Source organism: Cynara cardunculus (genome assembly GCF_001531365.2).
Source record: "Cynara cardunculus var. scolymus isolate 2C chromosome LG 11, CcrdV1, whole genome shotgun sequence".
In the NCBI taxonomy this organism is placed as follows: domain Eukaryota; kingdom Viridiplantae; phylum Streptophyta; class Magnoliopsida; order Asterales; family Asteraceae; genus Cynara; species Cynara cardunculus.
Genome location: NC_037538.1, coordinates 16,715,644 through 16,731,745, shown reverse-complemented (window position 1 = coordinate 16,731,745; position 16,102 = coordinate 16,715,644). Strand labels below are relative to the sequence as shown.

The 16,102-nt window shown below is 31.7% G+C and overlaps 2 protein-coding genes across 2 annotated transcripts; one reads left to right on the top strand and one right to left on the bottom strand.

Annotated features, from left to right (window-relative positions):
- On the top strand, nt 1–2,490 carry LOC112521299 (60S ribosomal protein L37a). Its single transcript, XM_025130073.1, has 5 exons — nt 1–83; nt 1,195–1,234; nt 1,535–1,623; nt 1,828–1,910; nt 2,187–2,490. Exons 1-5 carry the CDS (start codon nt 81–83, stop codon nt 2,248–2,250), a joined length of 279 nt encoding a protein of 92 aa, XP_024985841.1. The 5' UTR covers nt 1–80; the 3' UTR covers nt 2,251–2,490.
- Nucleotides 2,491–6,324: 3,834 nt separating this feature from the next.
- On the bottom strand, nt 6,325–9,711 carry LOC112521636. Its single transcript, XM_025130609.1, has 3 exons — nt 8,568–9,711; nt 7,569–7,830; nt 6,325–6,862 (listed from the first exon to the last, which is right to left on the bottom strand). The coding sequence occupies exons 1-3, from the start codon at nt 9,599–9,601 to the stop codon at nt 6,683–6,685; spliced, it is 1,476 nt and encodes a 491-aa protein (XP_024986377.1). The 5' UTR covers nt 9,602–9,711; the 3' UTR covers nt 6,325–6,682.
- Nucleotides 9,712–16,102: the final 6,391 nt, after the last annotated feature.

Sequence of the window (16,102 nt, the reverse complement as noted above, 5' to 3'; positions counted from 1 at the left end):
GTTGCGGGTCACCGATACCGTGAAGGCCGCCGCGCTCTTCTTCTCTACAACTCTTCGCTTTGCTGCTCCGATTCTGCAAAATGGTATTCCGTCTCTCTTATGATTGTTTCTAGTTCTAGATATTTGAATCTTGCTTTCGTCCAATTTTATATGGCATTTTATTTGTAGATTATACCCTAATTTCATAAGCATTCATGTTTGTTTAGGATATGCAGATAGATTTACATTGATTCTTGAATCACTACTGAGTTTGTATATGATGGATGTATTTTTGGTAGATTTTAAGGGTTTGTAGTTTATTGCATACATGTGTAATTGTTAGGAAGCATCAACAGATCTTGATACGATCGTAAAATTCCTATAATCACTGTTTGATTTGTTAAACCCTAATCCTTCGTTTGGAAATAAAGGAGGATGGGTTAATCTCAAAGGGATACATAGAACTCTCATGTTGCTCTGATTTCGTGTAAAAACAACAAACTCAGAGGCACTTAGGTGTATAACCTTAAATGAGATTTTATAAGCCACCTGAGACCATAGCTTTTCTCAAAGTGTCACTTATGGCTGCAAATTTGTATATCACACACACACACACACACACACATATATATATATATATATATATAATTATATATACAAACACATGTTTCTGTCGTTCCTTAATGAGTCAATGATATTAAACAACTTAAATTAGGTTATATATTAAAGACTAAAAAGGTATGAAAAATCAAATATTGTATTACAGTAACCGCACACTGTGCCATGGCATCCTACATGCCTAACATGGTCTTGAGTCACAGTGGCTGTCGAGGCAAGAGTTTTAGAACACTGGTTATTCGAGCATCAATTTCAATCTATCGGGCTATCCACATATTCTAAAATAAATATGAATGCTTATGAAACTAGAGTAAACCTATCTGGCTATCTGCATATTCTAATACAAGTTGGAATGCTTATGAAACTAGAGTATAATCTAACATAATGGCACAAATGAGAGACCACATCATATTGAACTAAAGCAAGATTTGAATGTCTAGTACTAGATATGCTATAAAAAATAATAACTTTTGTAAAATGTTCCATTCTATGTATTTTGCTCTTGCTTAATTTGCATTTCATTTTTCTATGAGTATAACCGTTTGTGCTAGTGCATTATCTGAATGCTAATTTTTCTCCCCCAAATTTGAATTCCAGACAAAGAGGACAAAGAAGGCTGGTATTGTTGGAAAGTATGGTAAGTGTTTCCCCTTTTTATCAAATCTCAAGTCATTGTACTTCTGGTAGTATTTCCATTTCTGCAATCACTTTTTGAATGGATTAAAATAACCATTAATTTTTTTTGGAATTCTGAAAATGTAGCTTTATATATTGTCTTGTTCCTGTCTTATCACAAGGCTAAGATGCACCAAATGGCAATTTTCGTATTTTTAACCATGTAAATTTTGGGATTTCCCCATGCTATTAAGAATGCATATGGGAATATGTTGGTTTAGTTTGGTATGTTTAATTGATGTAAACATTCAACCTTGTCTAGGTACTCGTTATGGTGCTAGTCTGCGAAAGCAGATAAAGAAAATGGAGGTCAGCCAACATAGCAAATATTTCTGTGAATTCTGTGGGAAGGTACATATAATTTCTGTCTCAATTTTATTTGTGATTCGAAATGAACCCATCTGCGTGCTAAATGAATTACACCCTCGTACACATTAATTACCCTCTTTTTACATCTCCAATGCATGAATGACCTTGATTTGATCCAACAGCTGGTTTCTTTAACAACACCTTCAAATCCTATTTCTAAATATGTTACACCTCCAAAATTTACAGTATGCAGTGAAGAGAAAGGCTGTCGGAATTTGGGGTTGCAAGGACTGTGGCAAGGTCAAAGCCGGTGGTGCATACACATTAAAGTAATGGTTCTTCTTACGCCTAACTTTATTACATTTAGATTACAAGGCTATGCTTTACTGATTCATGGAAACGGACTCTTACTCATAGGGGTGGAGAGGTAAGTTTGTGTACCCTCCCTAGACCCTATTCCGTGTGGGATTTACTGGGTTTTGGCTGTGTCTTGCTGATTCATGGGGGTGGATTAGAAACCCTCGCCTACTATTTGTGGAATTTACTGTTTTGGTTTGGTTTGGTTTTCAGTAATGACATCTTTTGCTTTTTTTGTTATGTAATAGCACTGCTAGTGCTGTGACTGTGAGGAGCACGATTCGAAGGCTGAGGGAGCAAACCGAGAGTTAAGTGCACATTGGTAATCATAGGCGTTCATGTCCAAGTTTTTGATTTAAGCTTCATGTTGTCATTTTTGTATTAGAGAGTTTATTAGTCGAATTATTGAGGATAGAAATCAGTATCTGTTTTCAAATGTTGTTTTTAAACTTTGCTGACATGAAGTAGTTGTTTTTCCTGTCCTGTGATCTTTATATGGTTGTGCTTGTAGTATGCTGAAATCTTTTGACCATAATGCCGTTTTGTGTTGAACCATGTGGTGCATACATTTACATTAAGCCTGGTTATGTCTTGAATCACTTTTCTGGTTAAAATAAGTATGAGAATGTGAGGTCTGAATGGTGGTATTTTGCAATCGATTTATATTGGGGTGAAGGGTATTTTCATTTCAACTCATTTACATATGCAGTTTGAAAAGAAACACGACATAAGGTTATAATAGTCAATTTTCGTGATAGTTCCTAAATAATCTTGTCGTATTAATGAGTTTGATTTAGTAGTGAAATTGGTTTCATGAATGAAACTGAAGATGGTTCAGTTAATGAAATATTTTGAAAAGTGGATGACATGATTTCATTAGTGAAATGAGTTTCATGGTTCCTAACTAAAGTGAAATTGGTTTTCTTAATGAAACTAAATATGGTTCAGTCGATGATTTTTTTTGAAAATTAAATAATATGATTTCATTAGTGAAATTGGTTTTATGGTTCCTAACCAAAATGAAATTGGTTTCATGAATGAAACATTTTAAAAACTGAATAACATGATTTTATATTAATGAAATTGGTTTCATGGTTCCTAACCAACAGGAAATTGGTTTCATGAATGAGACATTTTGAAAACTGAATAACATGATCTCATTAGTGAAATTGGTTTCATGGTTTCTAATCAAAATGAAATTGATTTTATTAATGGAACTAAATATAGTTTAGTCAATGAAACATTTTGAAAATTGAATAATATGATTTCATTAGTGAATTAGTTTCATGATTCATAACCAAAATAAAATTAGTTTCGTATTGAAACATTTTAAAAACTGGATAACATGATTTCATTAATGAAAATTTTTAGGAAATCAACTTATTCATTAATTTTACAAATGAAACAAATATTTGAACAATTTAGATTTCACATCACAACCAGAGGCTGTCTAGTTAGACAAAAAGACCAACCAGAGCCTCTCTGGATTCTCATTAAACATTTACCTTTTTGAACAATTTGAATTGTAATATCCAATATCCTAAAAACATTGTTTATTCAAAACACATGCAATTAAAGCCTTTGGCTATAAGCCATTTTCCTTCTCTCCACAACATCATTGTTATCTATAAATAAAAGCAATAATTCCAAATCTTCACATCATTGCATCTCATGGATGCAATAACAAGAGTTATGATCAAAACTCAGATTTCACAATTGTCACCCTTATCCTATGGTACAACTCTCCTTGATATGTCACCCTTATCTTATGGTACAACTCTCCTTGATATGTCACTCTTATCCCATGGTACACATCTCTTTGATATGTCACTCTTATCCCATGGTACACATCTCCTTGATATGTCACCCTTATCCCATGGTACACTTCTCCTTGATATGTCATCCTTTTTCCCTTATAAAACGTAATCAAATGTCATTTTTGCCAAGAATGGCCTCAAATAAGTTTCATCACAGAAATTTTATATCAAGAACTTTCACAGTTTTAAACCCAATTTCAATATCAACTCAAAACAACTTTCAAGAACAATTTATCTTTCTCAACTCAAAACAACTTCAAAAACAGTTTACCTTTCTTCCACATAAACACCAAACAGTTCAAGTATTTCAAATACTATACATAGAAAATTTAATAACGAAAAATTCACCTTATATGTATATAAGGATGAATCTCACAGCAACATTTTCCAAATATGATCACATAATCAACTCCAAATAGTTTCACACAAGATCACACACACACAACAACTTTTTTCTCTTTTTCTTTTTCTCTCAAAACAAAATAGGTAAATAAGATAAGGCTTATTTTCTCACTTTTATGCTATCAAAACATAGGCGATGGAGTTTTACTATTTTAAAACTCATATTTTCACACGCATTGATGAGATATAATAAATATCTAATGCATAAAATATTTAAGGCGGTAGAAATATAATAAGCAATTAAACAGGTAATCACAAAACACAGATATTTTAAAATGATTTACTTACCAATAAACTTTCAAAAATCACCCCAATTTATATGACCGGAACCCATTTATCATAATAACACCTGTGTTATTACATCTAAAACTTCATTAGTATAATACTATATTGCCCCTTTTTGGCTCAGTGAAGATAATAGTGTTAAAGCATTTTTGTAAAACATTTAACTATTACCCATTTTTTGTTTATTTGGGGAAAAAAATTAATTACTGACAACCTTAACAAGTTCCACACAGAATTTGCCTCAAGGACATCAATGTGAGAGAGCATTTTTTGGCTCATTAAGAAGATGAGACTAGCAAGAGGTCTGGGATTAAACACAGAACATGCTTTATATTTGAACAAAATCGTTTCATCCCTTCTACCAACCGTATTTTGTTTGTAAATTTTTGAATATTTACCGTTTGTTTAAAAAAAATTCTAAATTTTTATCTGTTAATAAATATGTGCCCCAAATTTTTTACGAGAATTACAATCATTTAAATAATTTGAAAAGTTTTACAGTCATCAAAAAAATAAAGAAAAAAGGATTACAAATTTTACTGTTTTTAAAAAAATACGTTAACATGATTTTCTTAGGGGCCGTTTACCAAACATTTACCTGGTAAGTACTTACCAGTAAAATTCAATATTATTATCTACTTACTGGATAAGATTTTAGTCAACAAAAATGACTTTCTATGCAACAATTTACCCGGTAAAAGCTGACCATGGTAAGAATCATTGTCCTCACTTACAGGGTAAGACTTTCAGTCCTTGCCTCGTTTTTACCGGGTAAGATTTTTGGTCCTTACCATATTTATCCGGTAAGGTAATATAACTTGGTAAACGTTTACCCAAGTAAGCATTTGGTAAACGATTCCTTAGTTTTTAAGAAAATTGTGATACATTTTAGAATTTAAAAAATGACAATGTGGAATTTATTTTCTTAGGTGCGGTTTAAAATATAAATAAATAATGTCATGTCAAGAAAAACATTCAATCTCAAGTATCAAAATGAGAGTTTCCAAAATACGTTAGTGAAAATATAAATCAGATTAAAATACGTTACAATTTACTGCAATTTACCTGGTTTAAAATGTACCAAACAAAGGGTATTGATTTCTTGTTTCTTTTTCGTGTTTCATTACAGGCCCTCATGTTATATTTCGTCAAGAAGTGAATTATTTTTAACCATATAAAACATAATACAGCTACAATGTTACCATCATAATTATATCATAAAATGCACAAAATTTAAATCCTCAATAAATTAATTAGTCCAATTATAGACACATGCAAATGTGAGATGTTTATCCAAGGAGAAATAAAAATCCCCTTGAGGCCACGGAGGTTCAAATGTGGTGACCCCGGACTATCTGCAAAACAGATGTCGGCTTGCATAGCGGGTTGGATATCCAGGTTAATTAAAAAAAATGTGAGATGTTTTCATCTTTCCATCATTTCAAGTTTCAACATCCTTCATTGGACCTTACTACTACTATTCATGTAATCTTATATCCATATTTGACTTGCCTTTCTAGGCAAACTTCCCTTTTTACATAAAGATGTTCGGGGTGACCTCAATTGATAAATAAAAGCTAAACCATCGAGCTATTTTTCATGGGTCATCAGTTCGAGTCTACTCGGCGACAAAAAGACTTTCTTGACTGTTATCTTCCCAAAATTAGTCAAAGCTACATGCAAGTTTGCCAAAGGTCAAAAGTACCCGGAGGTCCTAGGTTCAAATCCAAGAAGGAATAAAAATCCTCTTGTGACGACGGAGGTTCAAATGCGGTCACTCCGGGCTATCTGCAATGCAGGTGGTCGCCCTAAGATTAGTCGGCTCGCATAGCCATCATAAACTCATAGAAGCCAAAGCAAAGCAAAGCAAAGCCAAGCCAATATACAAATCTAGCTATGATGATTCATTTTTCCAATAAAGACAACATTTTACAGGCCACAAGAAAAAAAGCAGGCCAGTTCTCATGAAGCTTGGTGGCTATGCAGTAAATATGCATATACTCTACTAAAATACAAAGAACACTTCAGTTCAGTGCACTTGTCATTCATATAAAAACATAGTTATTTATAAGGATCCTATGTGCTCCTCCTATCTTCAATCATCATTAACCACCATTACTTTGAGGAAGAAGAAGAGGCAGTTAAAGTGAAAAAATTCCCAGAAAAGGTTGAAATAAATGCAGTTTATTTGCATTCAACACTTTTTATCTTTGTGGGAATCAGACGATACCGCTTTCCCTTCAGATGATGGGCAGTGAGAGATCACCAGTTTCATCATGGTGTTGAACTTGGTTTTGGACGGCTTTAACTGCTGCCACTCTTGCTGCATTGGCTGCTCTGTTAGCGGCTGTGATGGCTCTGTTCACCCTCTCGTCCACCTCCGCCACACCCACTGCTTTCTCAGCTATATATCTTGCGTCCTGGGGAAACAATGTAGGTTTAGGAACCATCAAACAAGATGATGATGAAACTTGAAAAGTCATGTCAAGAGTATTAAACCAAACCAAACCAAACCAAACGAGCCCGGTATTATCCTACATGGAGATGGGGTATGGGATTGGATGTACGTAGACCTGACTTCTATCCTAAAGAATAGAGCGCCTGTTCCATGAAGACCCCTGGATGTTAATGATCCTTTGAATATATTATGGATAGAAATGGCCATTGCGGAATCAGGTTATCCAAGTAGAAAGAAATTATAACTAGCACATCCAGGGGTCTTCATGGAACAGGCGCTCTATTCTTTAGGGTAGAAGTCAGGTCTACGTACATCCAATTCCATACCCCACCTCCATGTAGGATAATACTGGGCTCGTTTGGTTTGGTTTAATACTCTTTCTCCCAAAATATAAATACAACTTCCCTTTTCGCAAAGTTAATTCTTTGTCTATTTGTAAGATTCCCTAACTTTGTCACTATTGAAGAGTATTTTAGATATTTGACCAAGCTTAAAACAGGTCCATTAAACTACATGTAATCAAAGATATATTTTATTTTTGGGATAAAGGGAGGAGTAGTTTGTTGTACCACATAGACCGAGTAGTGAAAATGAATGGCAGGTTCAGCAGGGGTATTATATGTATGTGCATATAACGAATACTAAAGTTGGCATGGAATTTTAAGTACCTGGACTGCTTTAAGAACTCTGGCTTGCGAAACTGAAGTAGAAGATTCTGGAAGAAATGCATCCTCAGAGGCTGAAACTCCAAGAACACCATTTTCCCAGTGGCCTGATTGAGTGTCTCCATTTCTGAACGTATATGAACCAACACCTTGTCTTCTTCCTTCATGCCAAGCACCCTCATATCGATGCCCATTTGCAAAATGGTATACACCAAAACCATGCATTTTGTCTGCAAAATACTCTCCAGCATACGTGTCCCCGTTTCTGCACCATCATTGTAATTACAAAAATCTCAATAACTTCAATAGAAGATGTGGAGTTAATCAGGCATAAAGATCGAATACATTCAACCATATGCCATCTTGACATAGACTATAAAGTGTTTTGTGATTGTTGAAATCTAACATAGAGTGCTTCCTTCATACCACTGAAGTTGCAAATACCACCAGAAAATAAACAATCAATCAAACATGTTTAGATTTGAAGTACCATGAATATGTTATAAACAATAATTAGAATCATAGATAAAGCCACATACCACTCTTGCAAGGCTTTAAAACATACAAACGTTATCCGTCATCGAACTCAAACATCAATATGTTCAAGCCAATAGTTAAGATCTCTACTACACAGCAATAAGAACCATAATACAAGGTTCTAAATGGTGGAACACATTTCATAAAACACAAACGAATCTTCAACCATTTCTGGCAGCTCCCCCCCTTCTTTACCCTATTATTAAGAGAAACAACAGTAAAATTATGATCCTAAATGCAACCACCCCACCACAAGCATAACTCATGAAAAAAAAGAGTTGAAAACAAGTATCATCCATGGTTCAAGGATCATTAGTAAAATGGTGGAAATATTCAAGCATGAACAATTAAACAAAGATAACAGTTATATTCACAAAAAGGCAGCAACATTGGCAAAGATTGTTATTAATATATTACAAACATTCAAACAAGTATGAAACTTGGGATCAGGTGAAATGGTTTTACCTGAAACGGTAGTGACCAAGCCCATGTTTGACACCCCCTTTGAACTCCCCACAATACTTGCTCCCATCTTCGCAACTATGAACCCCACACCCATGACACTGGCCCTTGAACCACTCTCCAGCATACATATCCCCAGTGTAAAACCTATAGATCCCATATCCATGCCTCAATCCTTGCCTATACTGGCCTCGATATCGGCTCCCTTTTGCCCAAGTCTCCACACCATACCCATCATACTTCTGGTCAACCCAATCACCCTCATATCTCCCATTCAAGTTATAGTAATATACACCACTTCCAGAACACTTACCTTTATAAAATTCACCCTCATAAACATCCCCATTGCTGTAAACCTTCACCAAGAACCCTGAAGTTGTATGTTCTTCAAATCGGGTCTTTGACCCAATTGACCAAACAACTGGTGGGTTTGTCTTTGAAGCTTTATCTGATTTAGAAAGCTTCAAGAATGGGAAATTTCGGGCAATGTATGGCCGGATCGATGGAATATTAGAGGCATGTAGACTGTTGAGATTGAAGGAAGACAAAAGGAGACCACAAAAGGCTATTACAAAGAGTATATACAGATACAAAGATCTATAATGGTTTAAAGAAAAGAAGTAAATTGGAGGTAAACATAGAATGATTAAAACCCTTGGAGGGAGTTTAATCCAGAAGAGCTTCAGGTAGGTAAACTTCAACAGCTTTAAAGCAATTTCTTTGGTGGCTAAAAAGGCTTCCGAAGATGTACAACAAACCGGAGGCTTGAGATGACAAGTTTCCCCTTGGTGGTTGTGTGTTTTTCGTTGTGGATTCATAAGCAGATGCCTGTTTTCAGGAGGATTGTTGGTGGGGTTTGAAGTTGATGGGCTTTCCTTGAAATCATCGAGATTTGTTGGAATCTGGATTCGTAAATGGGAGATTCTCAATTTGTAGCTCTTGAAATTGGGGTTATCGTGGAATGGAAATTGAGGGGTTTTCAAATCGGAAGAGAGTTGTTGTTCTCCGATCTGAAGGCCAGATTTCTTGTGACGCATCTACCAAATTGAAATCAATTGAATGAAAGATGAGATTCGAAAAACCCTGATAAGGAATTGTTGATAGAATTCATTATTTGTTGATGGTTTTGGGATTTGAAGGGGATGGAATTGGGAATGATGGTGTCTGGTTTTTCCGGAAAAGAAGAGGGAAACACAAGGCATGTATTATAAAATACGATTTAGCTTCGACTTGGGACCATTGACTTTTACTTTTTATCTTGTAAGCATACATATACATATACATATACATATACATATACATATACATATACATATACATATACATATACATATACATATAGAGCTGGACGTTCAAACGAAAACCCCTGTGATTTACGAAAATACGAAAATAACTTAATAACCTCAAACTTTTTTAATTAATAAATTAACTTATATTAAATATAAATAAATTAATAAGGACAGTAATGTAATTAAGTAATTTTTATAATTTTTATTTTATTTTAATTAGTCATAATTATCCCCTTTTTTTCCTACACGTTTGTTCCCACTCTCTTCTCTCCCCTTGTGATAATTGTGTGATTGTGTAATCATAACCTATCGAAATCATGACCAATCAAGTGTAACCATAACCTATCGAAACCATGAGTAATCGGTGTGATAAATGTGTGATTGTCTAACTCTAACCGATCGAAACCATGATCAAATTGAGTGCGCAAGTGATATTATAATAGTGAAATCACATGATTATCACAACCATATCACACCAAATCGTTTAGTGGATTTCGTCCGTAATCTTTGTGATAAATGTGTGATCGTCTAATCCTAACCGATCGAAACCATGATCAAATCGAGTGCGTTGTTATAATAGTGATATCACATGATTATCACACCTATATCACACCAAATCGTTTAGCGGATTTCACCCGTAATCGTTGTAATAAATGTGTGATCGTCTAATCCTAACCGATCGAAACCATGATCAAATCGAGTGCGTTGTTATGATAGTGATATCACATGATTATCACATCCATATCACACTAAATCGGTAGTCAATTTTTTAAGTTAACCCTAGCCGAGCGGAATCCTTGTGATAATTGTGTGATAATCACATGATTATCACACCAAATCATGTTGATATAAGCGATAATGTGATAATTGTGTGATAATCACATGATTATCACACCAAATCGTGTTGATATAAGCGATAATGTGAAAATTGTGTGATAATCACATGATTATCACACCCATATCACACCCAAATCACACCAAATCGTGTTGATATAAGCGATAATGTAATAATTGTATAATTATCACATCTATATTACATGATTAACCGTTTATTAGATAATGATAATCATGATCGTGTAATCGTATTAAAAGATTTTATGATATAATTTCCATTATTATCCTTTTAATTTTAATATTTTCTGAATCTTTTTAAATTTCAATTTTAGTTTTAAAAATCTTTTAATTTTATTTTTTATCACAATATGTGGTTATTGAGTTGTTCTCACATTCTCGTAAATCACAAGGGTTCTCGTTTGAACCCTTCCCTACATATACATATACATATACATATATAGAGGGTATATTTTAAATGCAACTATTTCTATTTATACAACCAATAGAACCCAATCAATTGAGATATTTATAGAAATGATTATAGTTCATTTATTATGATTTGAATATTTATGGAAGATAATCAGAGTTCATGAATTATAATTTATACTTTATATTAGAAAACAATCAAAACTTTTATTAAATCACGTATCCATCAAAGTCAATGGACGGTTGAGATTATGTTGTATTGGTTGTACAAATGTAAAGGGTTGCATAATAACTCATCTTTCTCTCTCTTGACCAATAGGAAATTTCCGTTTTTTATTATTTAATTTTAATAAGTAACGGTATAATTGTCATTTTACTGCATAATGATTAATATTGGAAATGATTTAATTGTTTTTAAATATGGAAACGTAAATATATAAATCGTTTATATGAAAGGGGTAAATCAATTGTTTTTAAATATAATATTGAAAAGGATTTAATTATTTTTAAATATGAAAACGTAAATATAGAAACCGTTTATACGGAATGTGTAAATCAATTGTTTTTAAATATAAAACGGTGAAACAGTGAAATAGTTGCATACAATGAAGATGACAGATTAATACAGCTTCATAATGTGAAATAGATTCATACAGTAAACCAGATTCACACATGTGAATAAATATTGTGAAACAGATTCATACAATGAAGAAATACATGTTCATCTAGTTAAGAAATACATATTAATATAGTGAACCAAATTCATACAGTGATGAAATAATGTTTTTCATACAGTGAAATAGTTGCATACAGTGAAGAAATACAGTTTCATACGATGAAATACAGTTTCATACAGTGAAATACAGTTTCATTTAGTAAAATAGTTGCATACAGTGAAGAGGGCAGTGATACAATACATATTCATATGGGTGATTTGCCGATTTTACCCTTTTTTATTAAAAATTAAACTTTATTTCAATTTCCTAATATAACACTATTTAATCTTGATCATTGATCAATAAAATGAATGAATGAGATTGGTTTGTAAAGTTTTCACAAATAAGGATGGTTTGCAATTGATCGCTCCTCTCTCTCTCTCTCTCTCTCTCTCTCTATATATATATATATATATATATACATATGGACCTAATCAAATAAGAATTAATTAGTTTGTGGTAACTGTACGGTCAAATATGAGCCAATCATTTTATTATATTAATTGTATTGCCTTAATTAAGAAATGATGTATTAGTAATTTTATTAATATTTTTCTTAACGATTATCAATCAAAGAAATTGATATTGTTTTCTTATTAATCAAACAATTTATGGAAGTTTCTTTCTATAAAGTTACAATTGAGAAAATAAATATATAATTTTTTTACTGTTAAAAGTTATTGGGTATCGCAGTGGTAACATAGTGGTATCACAGTTGTATTCATCAACTAGATCTGGTATCATAGTGTGTATCACAGTGTATTTTTGTCGTTATACGAAGTGTATTACAATATATTTTTATTGTCTTACGAAGTGTAATACAATATATCAGGTAATGTTTTCTTTACCAAGTGTATCGCACTGTGTTTTTTCCTTTTTTTTATGAAGCGTATCACAGTGTGCATCATGTGTTCATATGATGTTCGTTGGAGAGAGGAGGTGTTTGACGGAGAGAGTTGAGAGGAAAGAGGAGGGAGGAGAAATCTAGAATGACTAAAATGCACTTAATTAACATTTTAAATTAAAATTACCAAAATTATTAATTTCTTAATTTAACATTTGATTTGTGGTTGAGATTGGATATCACGATTACTACAAACTAATCAGTTCTTCCTTGAATGGACTTAATTAAAAATACGAAATTAAAACAACAATGAAAAAAGAGAGAGAGAGAGAGAGAGAGAGAGAGAGAGAGAGAGTTTCAAGATGCTTAGGGGGTGTTTGGGATTGCTTATAAAAATAACTTATTGACTTATTCTGATGTAACACCGATAATAAGTATTTTTGAGTGTTTGGATAAACAACTTATACCGATAATAAGAAGTTTTTGAATAAATTAAATCATTCTAACTTATAATAAATTGATAAGAACTTTTGTTAAAAAAACATAAATTGTTTCAAATAAATAATTCCAAACATTCTTTCACAATTTATATAAGGGAAAAGTCTAAAAAAAACCCAATGGACTTTAGTGTTTGGATTGATTAAGTCATTGGACAATTTTTTGGAACAAATAAGTCATTGGACATTCCAAAACATGTTAAATAACTCATTGAACAATTTTTTGAAACAAATAAGTCCTTCGACAATTTAAAAAATGTTAAATAACTCATTGGACAATTTTTGGAACAAATAAGTCATTGGACAATCCAAAACATGTTAAATAACTTCTTAGACTTTTCTAAAACATGTTGGATACATTCTTATGACTTGTACAACTAGTTAAAATGGTAAAATAGTGAAAAAAGTCTGAAAAAAACCCAATGAACGTTCATATTTTGAACGATTTAGTCCATAAATATTTTTTCAACCAAAAACTATTTAGATCTATAGAATTAAACAAATATAACAAAAAAATATTTACATTTACAAAAAAATAATTACATTTAAAAAAGATTTTTGATAAAATTTATTTTAATTAAGATATATTATGTCAGTGATTTTTCAAACAAAAAAAAATATAAAATTTAAAAAAAAATATTATTAAATTTATTTTAATTAAAAACAAAATATATAATGTATGTGATTTTTTAAATTAAAAAAAAGATTTAAAAAGATTATTGGTGAAGTTTATTTTAATTAAAAATAATATATTTTTATTTTTAATTAAAATAAATTTAATCAATAATTCTTTATAAAATATTTATTTTTTCTTAGTTTGAAAAATCACTGACTAAATATATTTTAATTTTAATTAAGATAAATTTTATCAAAAATCTTTTTTAAATGTAATCATTTTTTTTTTGTAAATGTAAGTACTTTTTTGTTATATTTGTTTAATTTTATAGATTTAAATACTTTTTTGTTCAAAAAATATTTAGGGACTTAATAGTTCAAAATATGAATGTTCTTTGGGTTTTTTTGGGGACTTTTTACACTATTTTATCACATTAATTAGTTGTACAAGTCATAAAAATATATCCAACATGTTTTAGAAAAATCCAAGAAGTTATTTAACATGTTTTGGATTGTCCAATAACTTATTTGTTCCAAAAAATTGTCCAATGAGTTATTTAACATGTTTTAAATTGTCCAATGACTTATTTGTTCCAAAAACTTGTCCAAGAAGTTATTTACCATCTTTTGGAATGTCTAAAAACTTATTTGTTCCAAAAAATTGTCTAAAAACTTAATCATTTCAAACACTAAAATACATTGAGTTTTATTAGACTTTTCCCTTTATATAATTTACTGTCAAGAATATAATCTATGATTATTCTGTTGTTTCCTTCATTAATGACATATCACGTGCCATTCCCCATAGGCCCAACTTGTTTTTTTTGTTTTACGTTATCATTAATTTTATTATTATTATTTTTTATTTTCCCTTCAATGCATGTACCTTATATATATAATTTTATTAATTTATTTTACAATTAATTATTTGTTTAATATATGTACGTTGGTATTACTTGCCCACAGCCCATCTCCAACGGTAATAACAAATCTTAATATTAAATACATAAAAATTAAGGGACTGTCTACCTAAAGGCTTACACGATAACCGCTTAAGAGTCAACACTATAATTTATTTTCTAGGTAAGATTGTAGCATATTAAAATGGTATCGTGTGCAATAATACATATGATAAGCGCTTACCCGGATAAGAGTCGTCACCCTCACTTACCGGGTAAGACTCTATATCCTTATCATCGCTCTTACCAGATAAGATTCTTGGATCTTGCCATGTTCGTCCAGTGAAGAAAATTGTCCGGTAAGCACCTACCATGTAAACGTTTAGTAAACGGCCCCTAAATCTACTCTAGAGATTAATATTTATTCTTATATTAAAATATAAGATTTCAAGTATATTCTTTTTGATGTAAATTAAGCTCCAATAGATTCTTAGTTTTTTTTATTAATATTTATATTCTTTTTTATGTAAATTACGATTCAGAGCATATTCAACAGATTCTTCAAAGTGGAGAAAACGGGAACTTTTAAGCTCTAACAGATTCCTCAAAAGTATCTGTAACAATTTTGTTATGATATTGAGATGAAACAAACATTATGTTCCATGATCGTAGATGAGTGTAAACATCAATGATTATGTCCTAAAAGAATAATGACTCTTCGGATTTGTGAAGTTTAACGAATAACTTCTAGAAGCATGCAAGCGAACAAGACTTGAGATTGCGGCTTCTAATAACGAAGCCGCATAAATCAAAGAAGGACCAAAACGGCAAAAAACAAATAGAATTACTACAAAAGTCGGGGTTTTGACCACGATTAGGAATCAATTCGAATTTTAATTTTGATATGTTGATGGTTTTTATTTAATTTTCCTGCTAGTTATCAAAAAAGGACTCCCGATGATACCGTTAATATTGTTAAAAAAAACCTTTTATTAAGTCTATCTTTTTATTTTCGTATTAGGTGATATTATTTTAAAAAAATCTTTTATTAAGTTTTTTTTATTAACGTGGATATCCAACCCGTTATACGAGCCGACTAATCTCAGGGCAACCACCTGTTTTGCAGATAACACATAGTCACCGCATTTGAACCTCCGTGGCTACAAGGGGATCTTTATTCCCCTTTGGATTTGAACATGAGATTTTTATTAAGCTTTTACGTCTTATTGAATAAAAAACCGACTTCATATCGTTATTTTTTTAGATAATACTTTCCCATCATCTTATCCAATAAGAAAATAATCTATACCAAAGGGCATTTGCCCTAGCGGTATTGTAACAATCCTCACATCCCAAATACATATAATTCACATCATCATACTCATAATACTAAAATAGTATTATTACAAAACATGAAC

What these genes read in the sequence shown, in the direction of transcription:
- LOC112521299 (XM_025130073.1), top strand. An exon ending in TCTGTGAATTCTGTGGGAAG is followed by an intron (nt 1,624 to 1,827) that starts GTACATATAATT and finishes CAAAATTTACAG; the next exon opens with TATGCAGTGAAGAGAAAGGC. An exon ending in GGTGGTGCATACACATTAAA is followed by an intron (nt 1,911 to 2,186) that starts GTAATGGTTCTT and finishes GTTATGTAATAG; the next exon opens with CACTGCTAGTGCTGTGACTG.
- LOC112521636 (XM_025130609.1), bottom strand. Translation starts at nt 9,601, where the DNA reads ATGCGTCACAAGAAATCTGGCCTTCAGATCGGAGAACAACAACTCTCT. An exon ending in CTTGGTCACTACCGTTTCAG is followed by an intron (nt 7,831 to 8,567) that starts GTAAAACCATTT and finishes ATGATGGTGCAG; the next exon opens with AAACGGGGACACGTATGCTG. An exon ending in GAGTTCTTAAAGCAGTCCAG is followed by an intron (nt 6,863 to 7,568) that starts GTACTTAAAATT and finishes TTGTTTCCCCAG; the next exon opens with GACGCAAGATATATAGCTGA.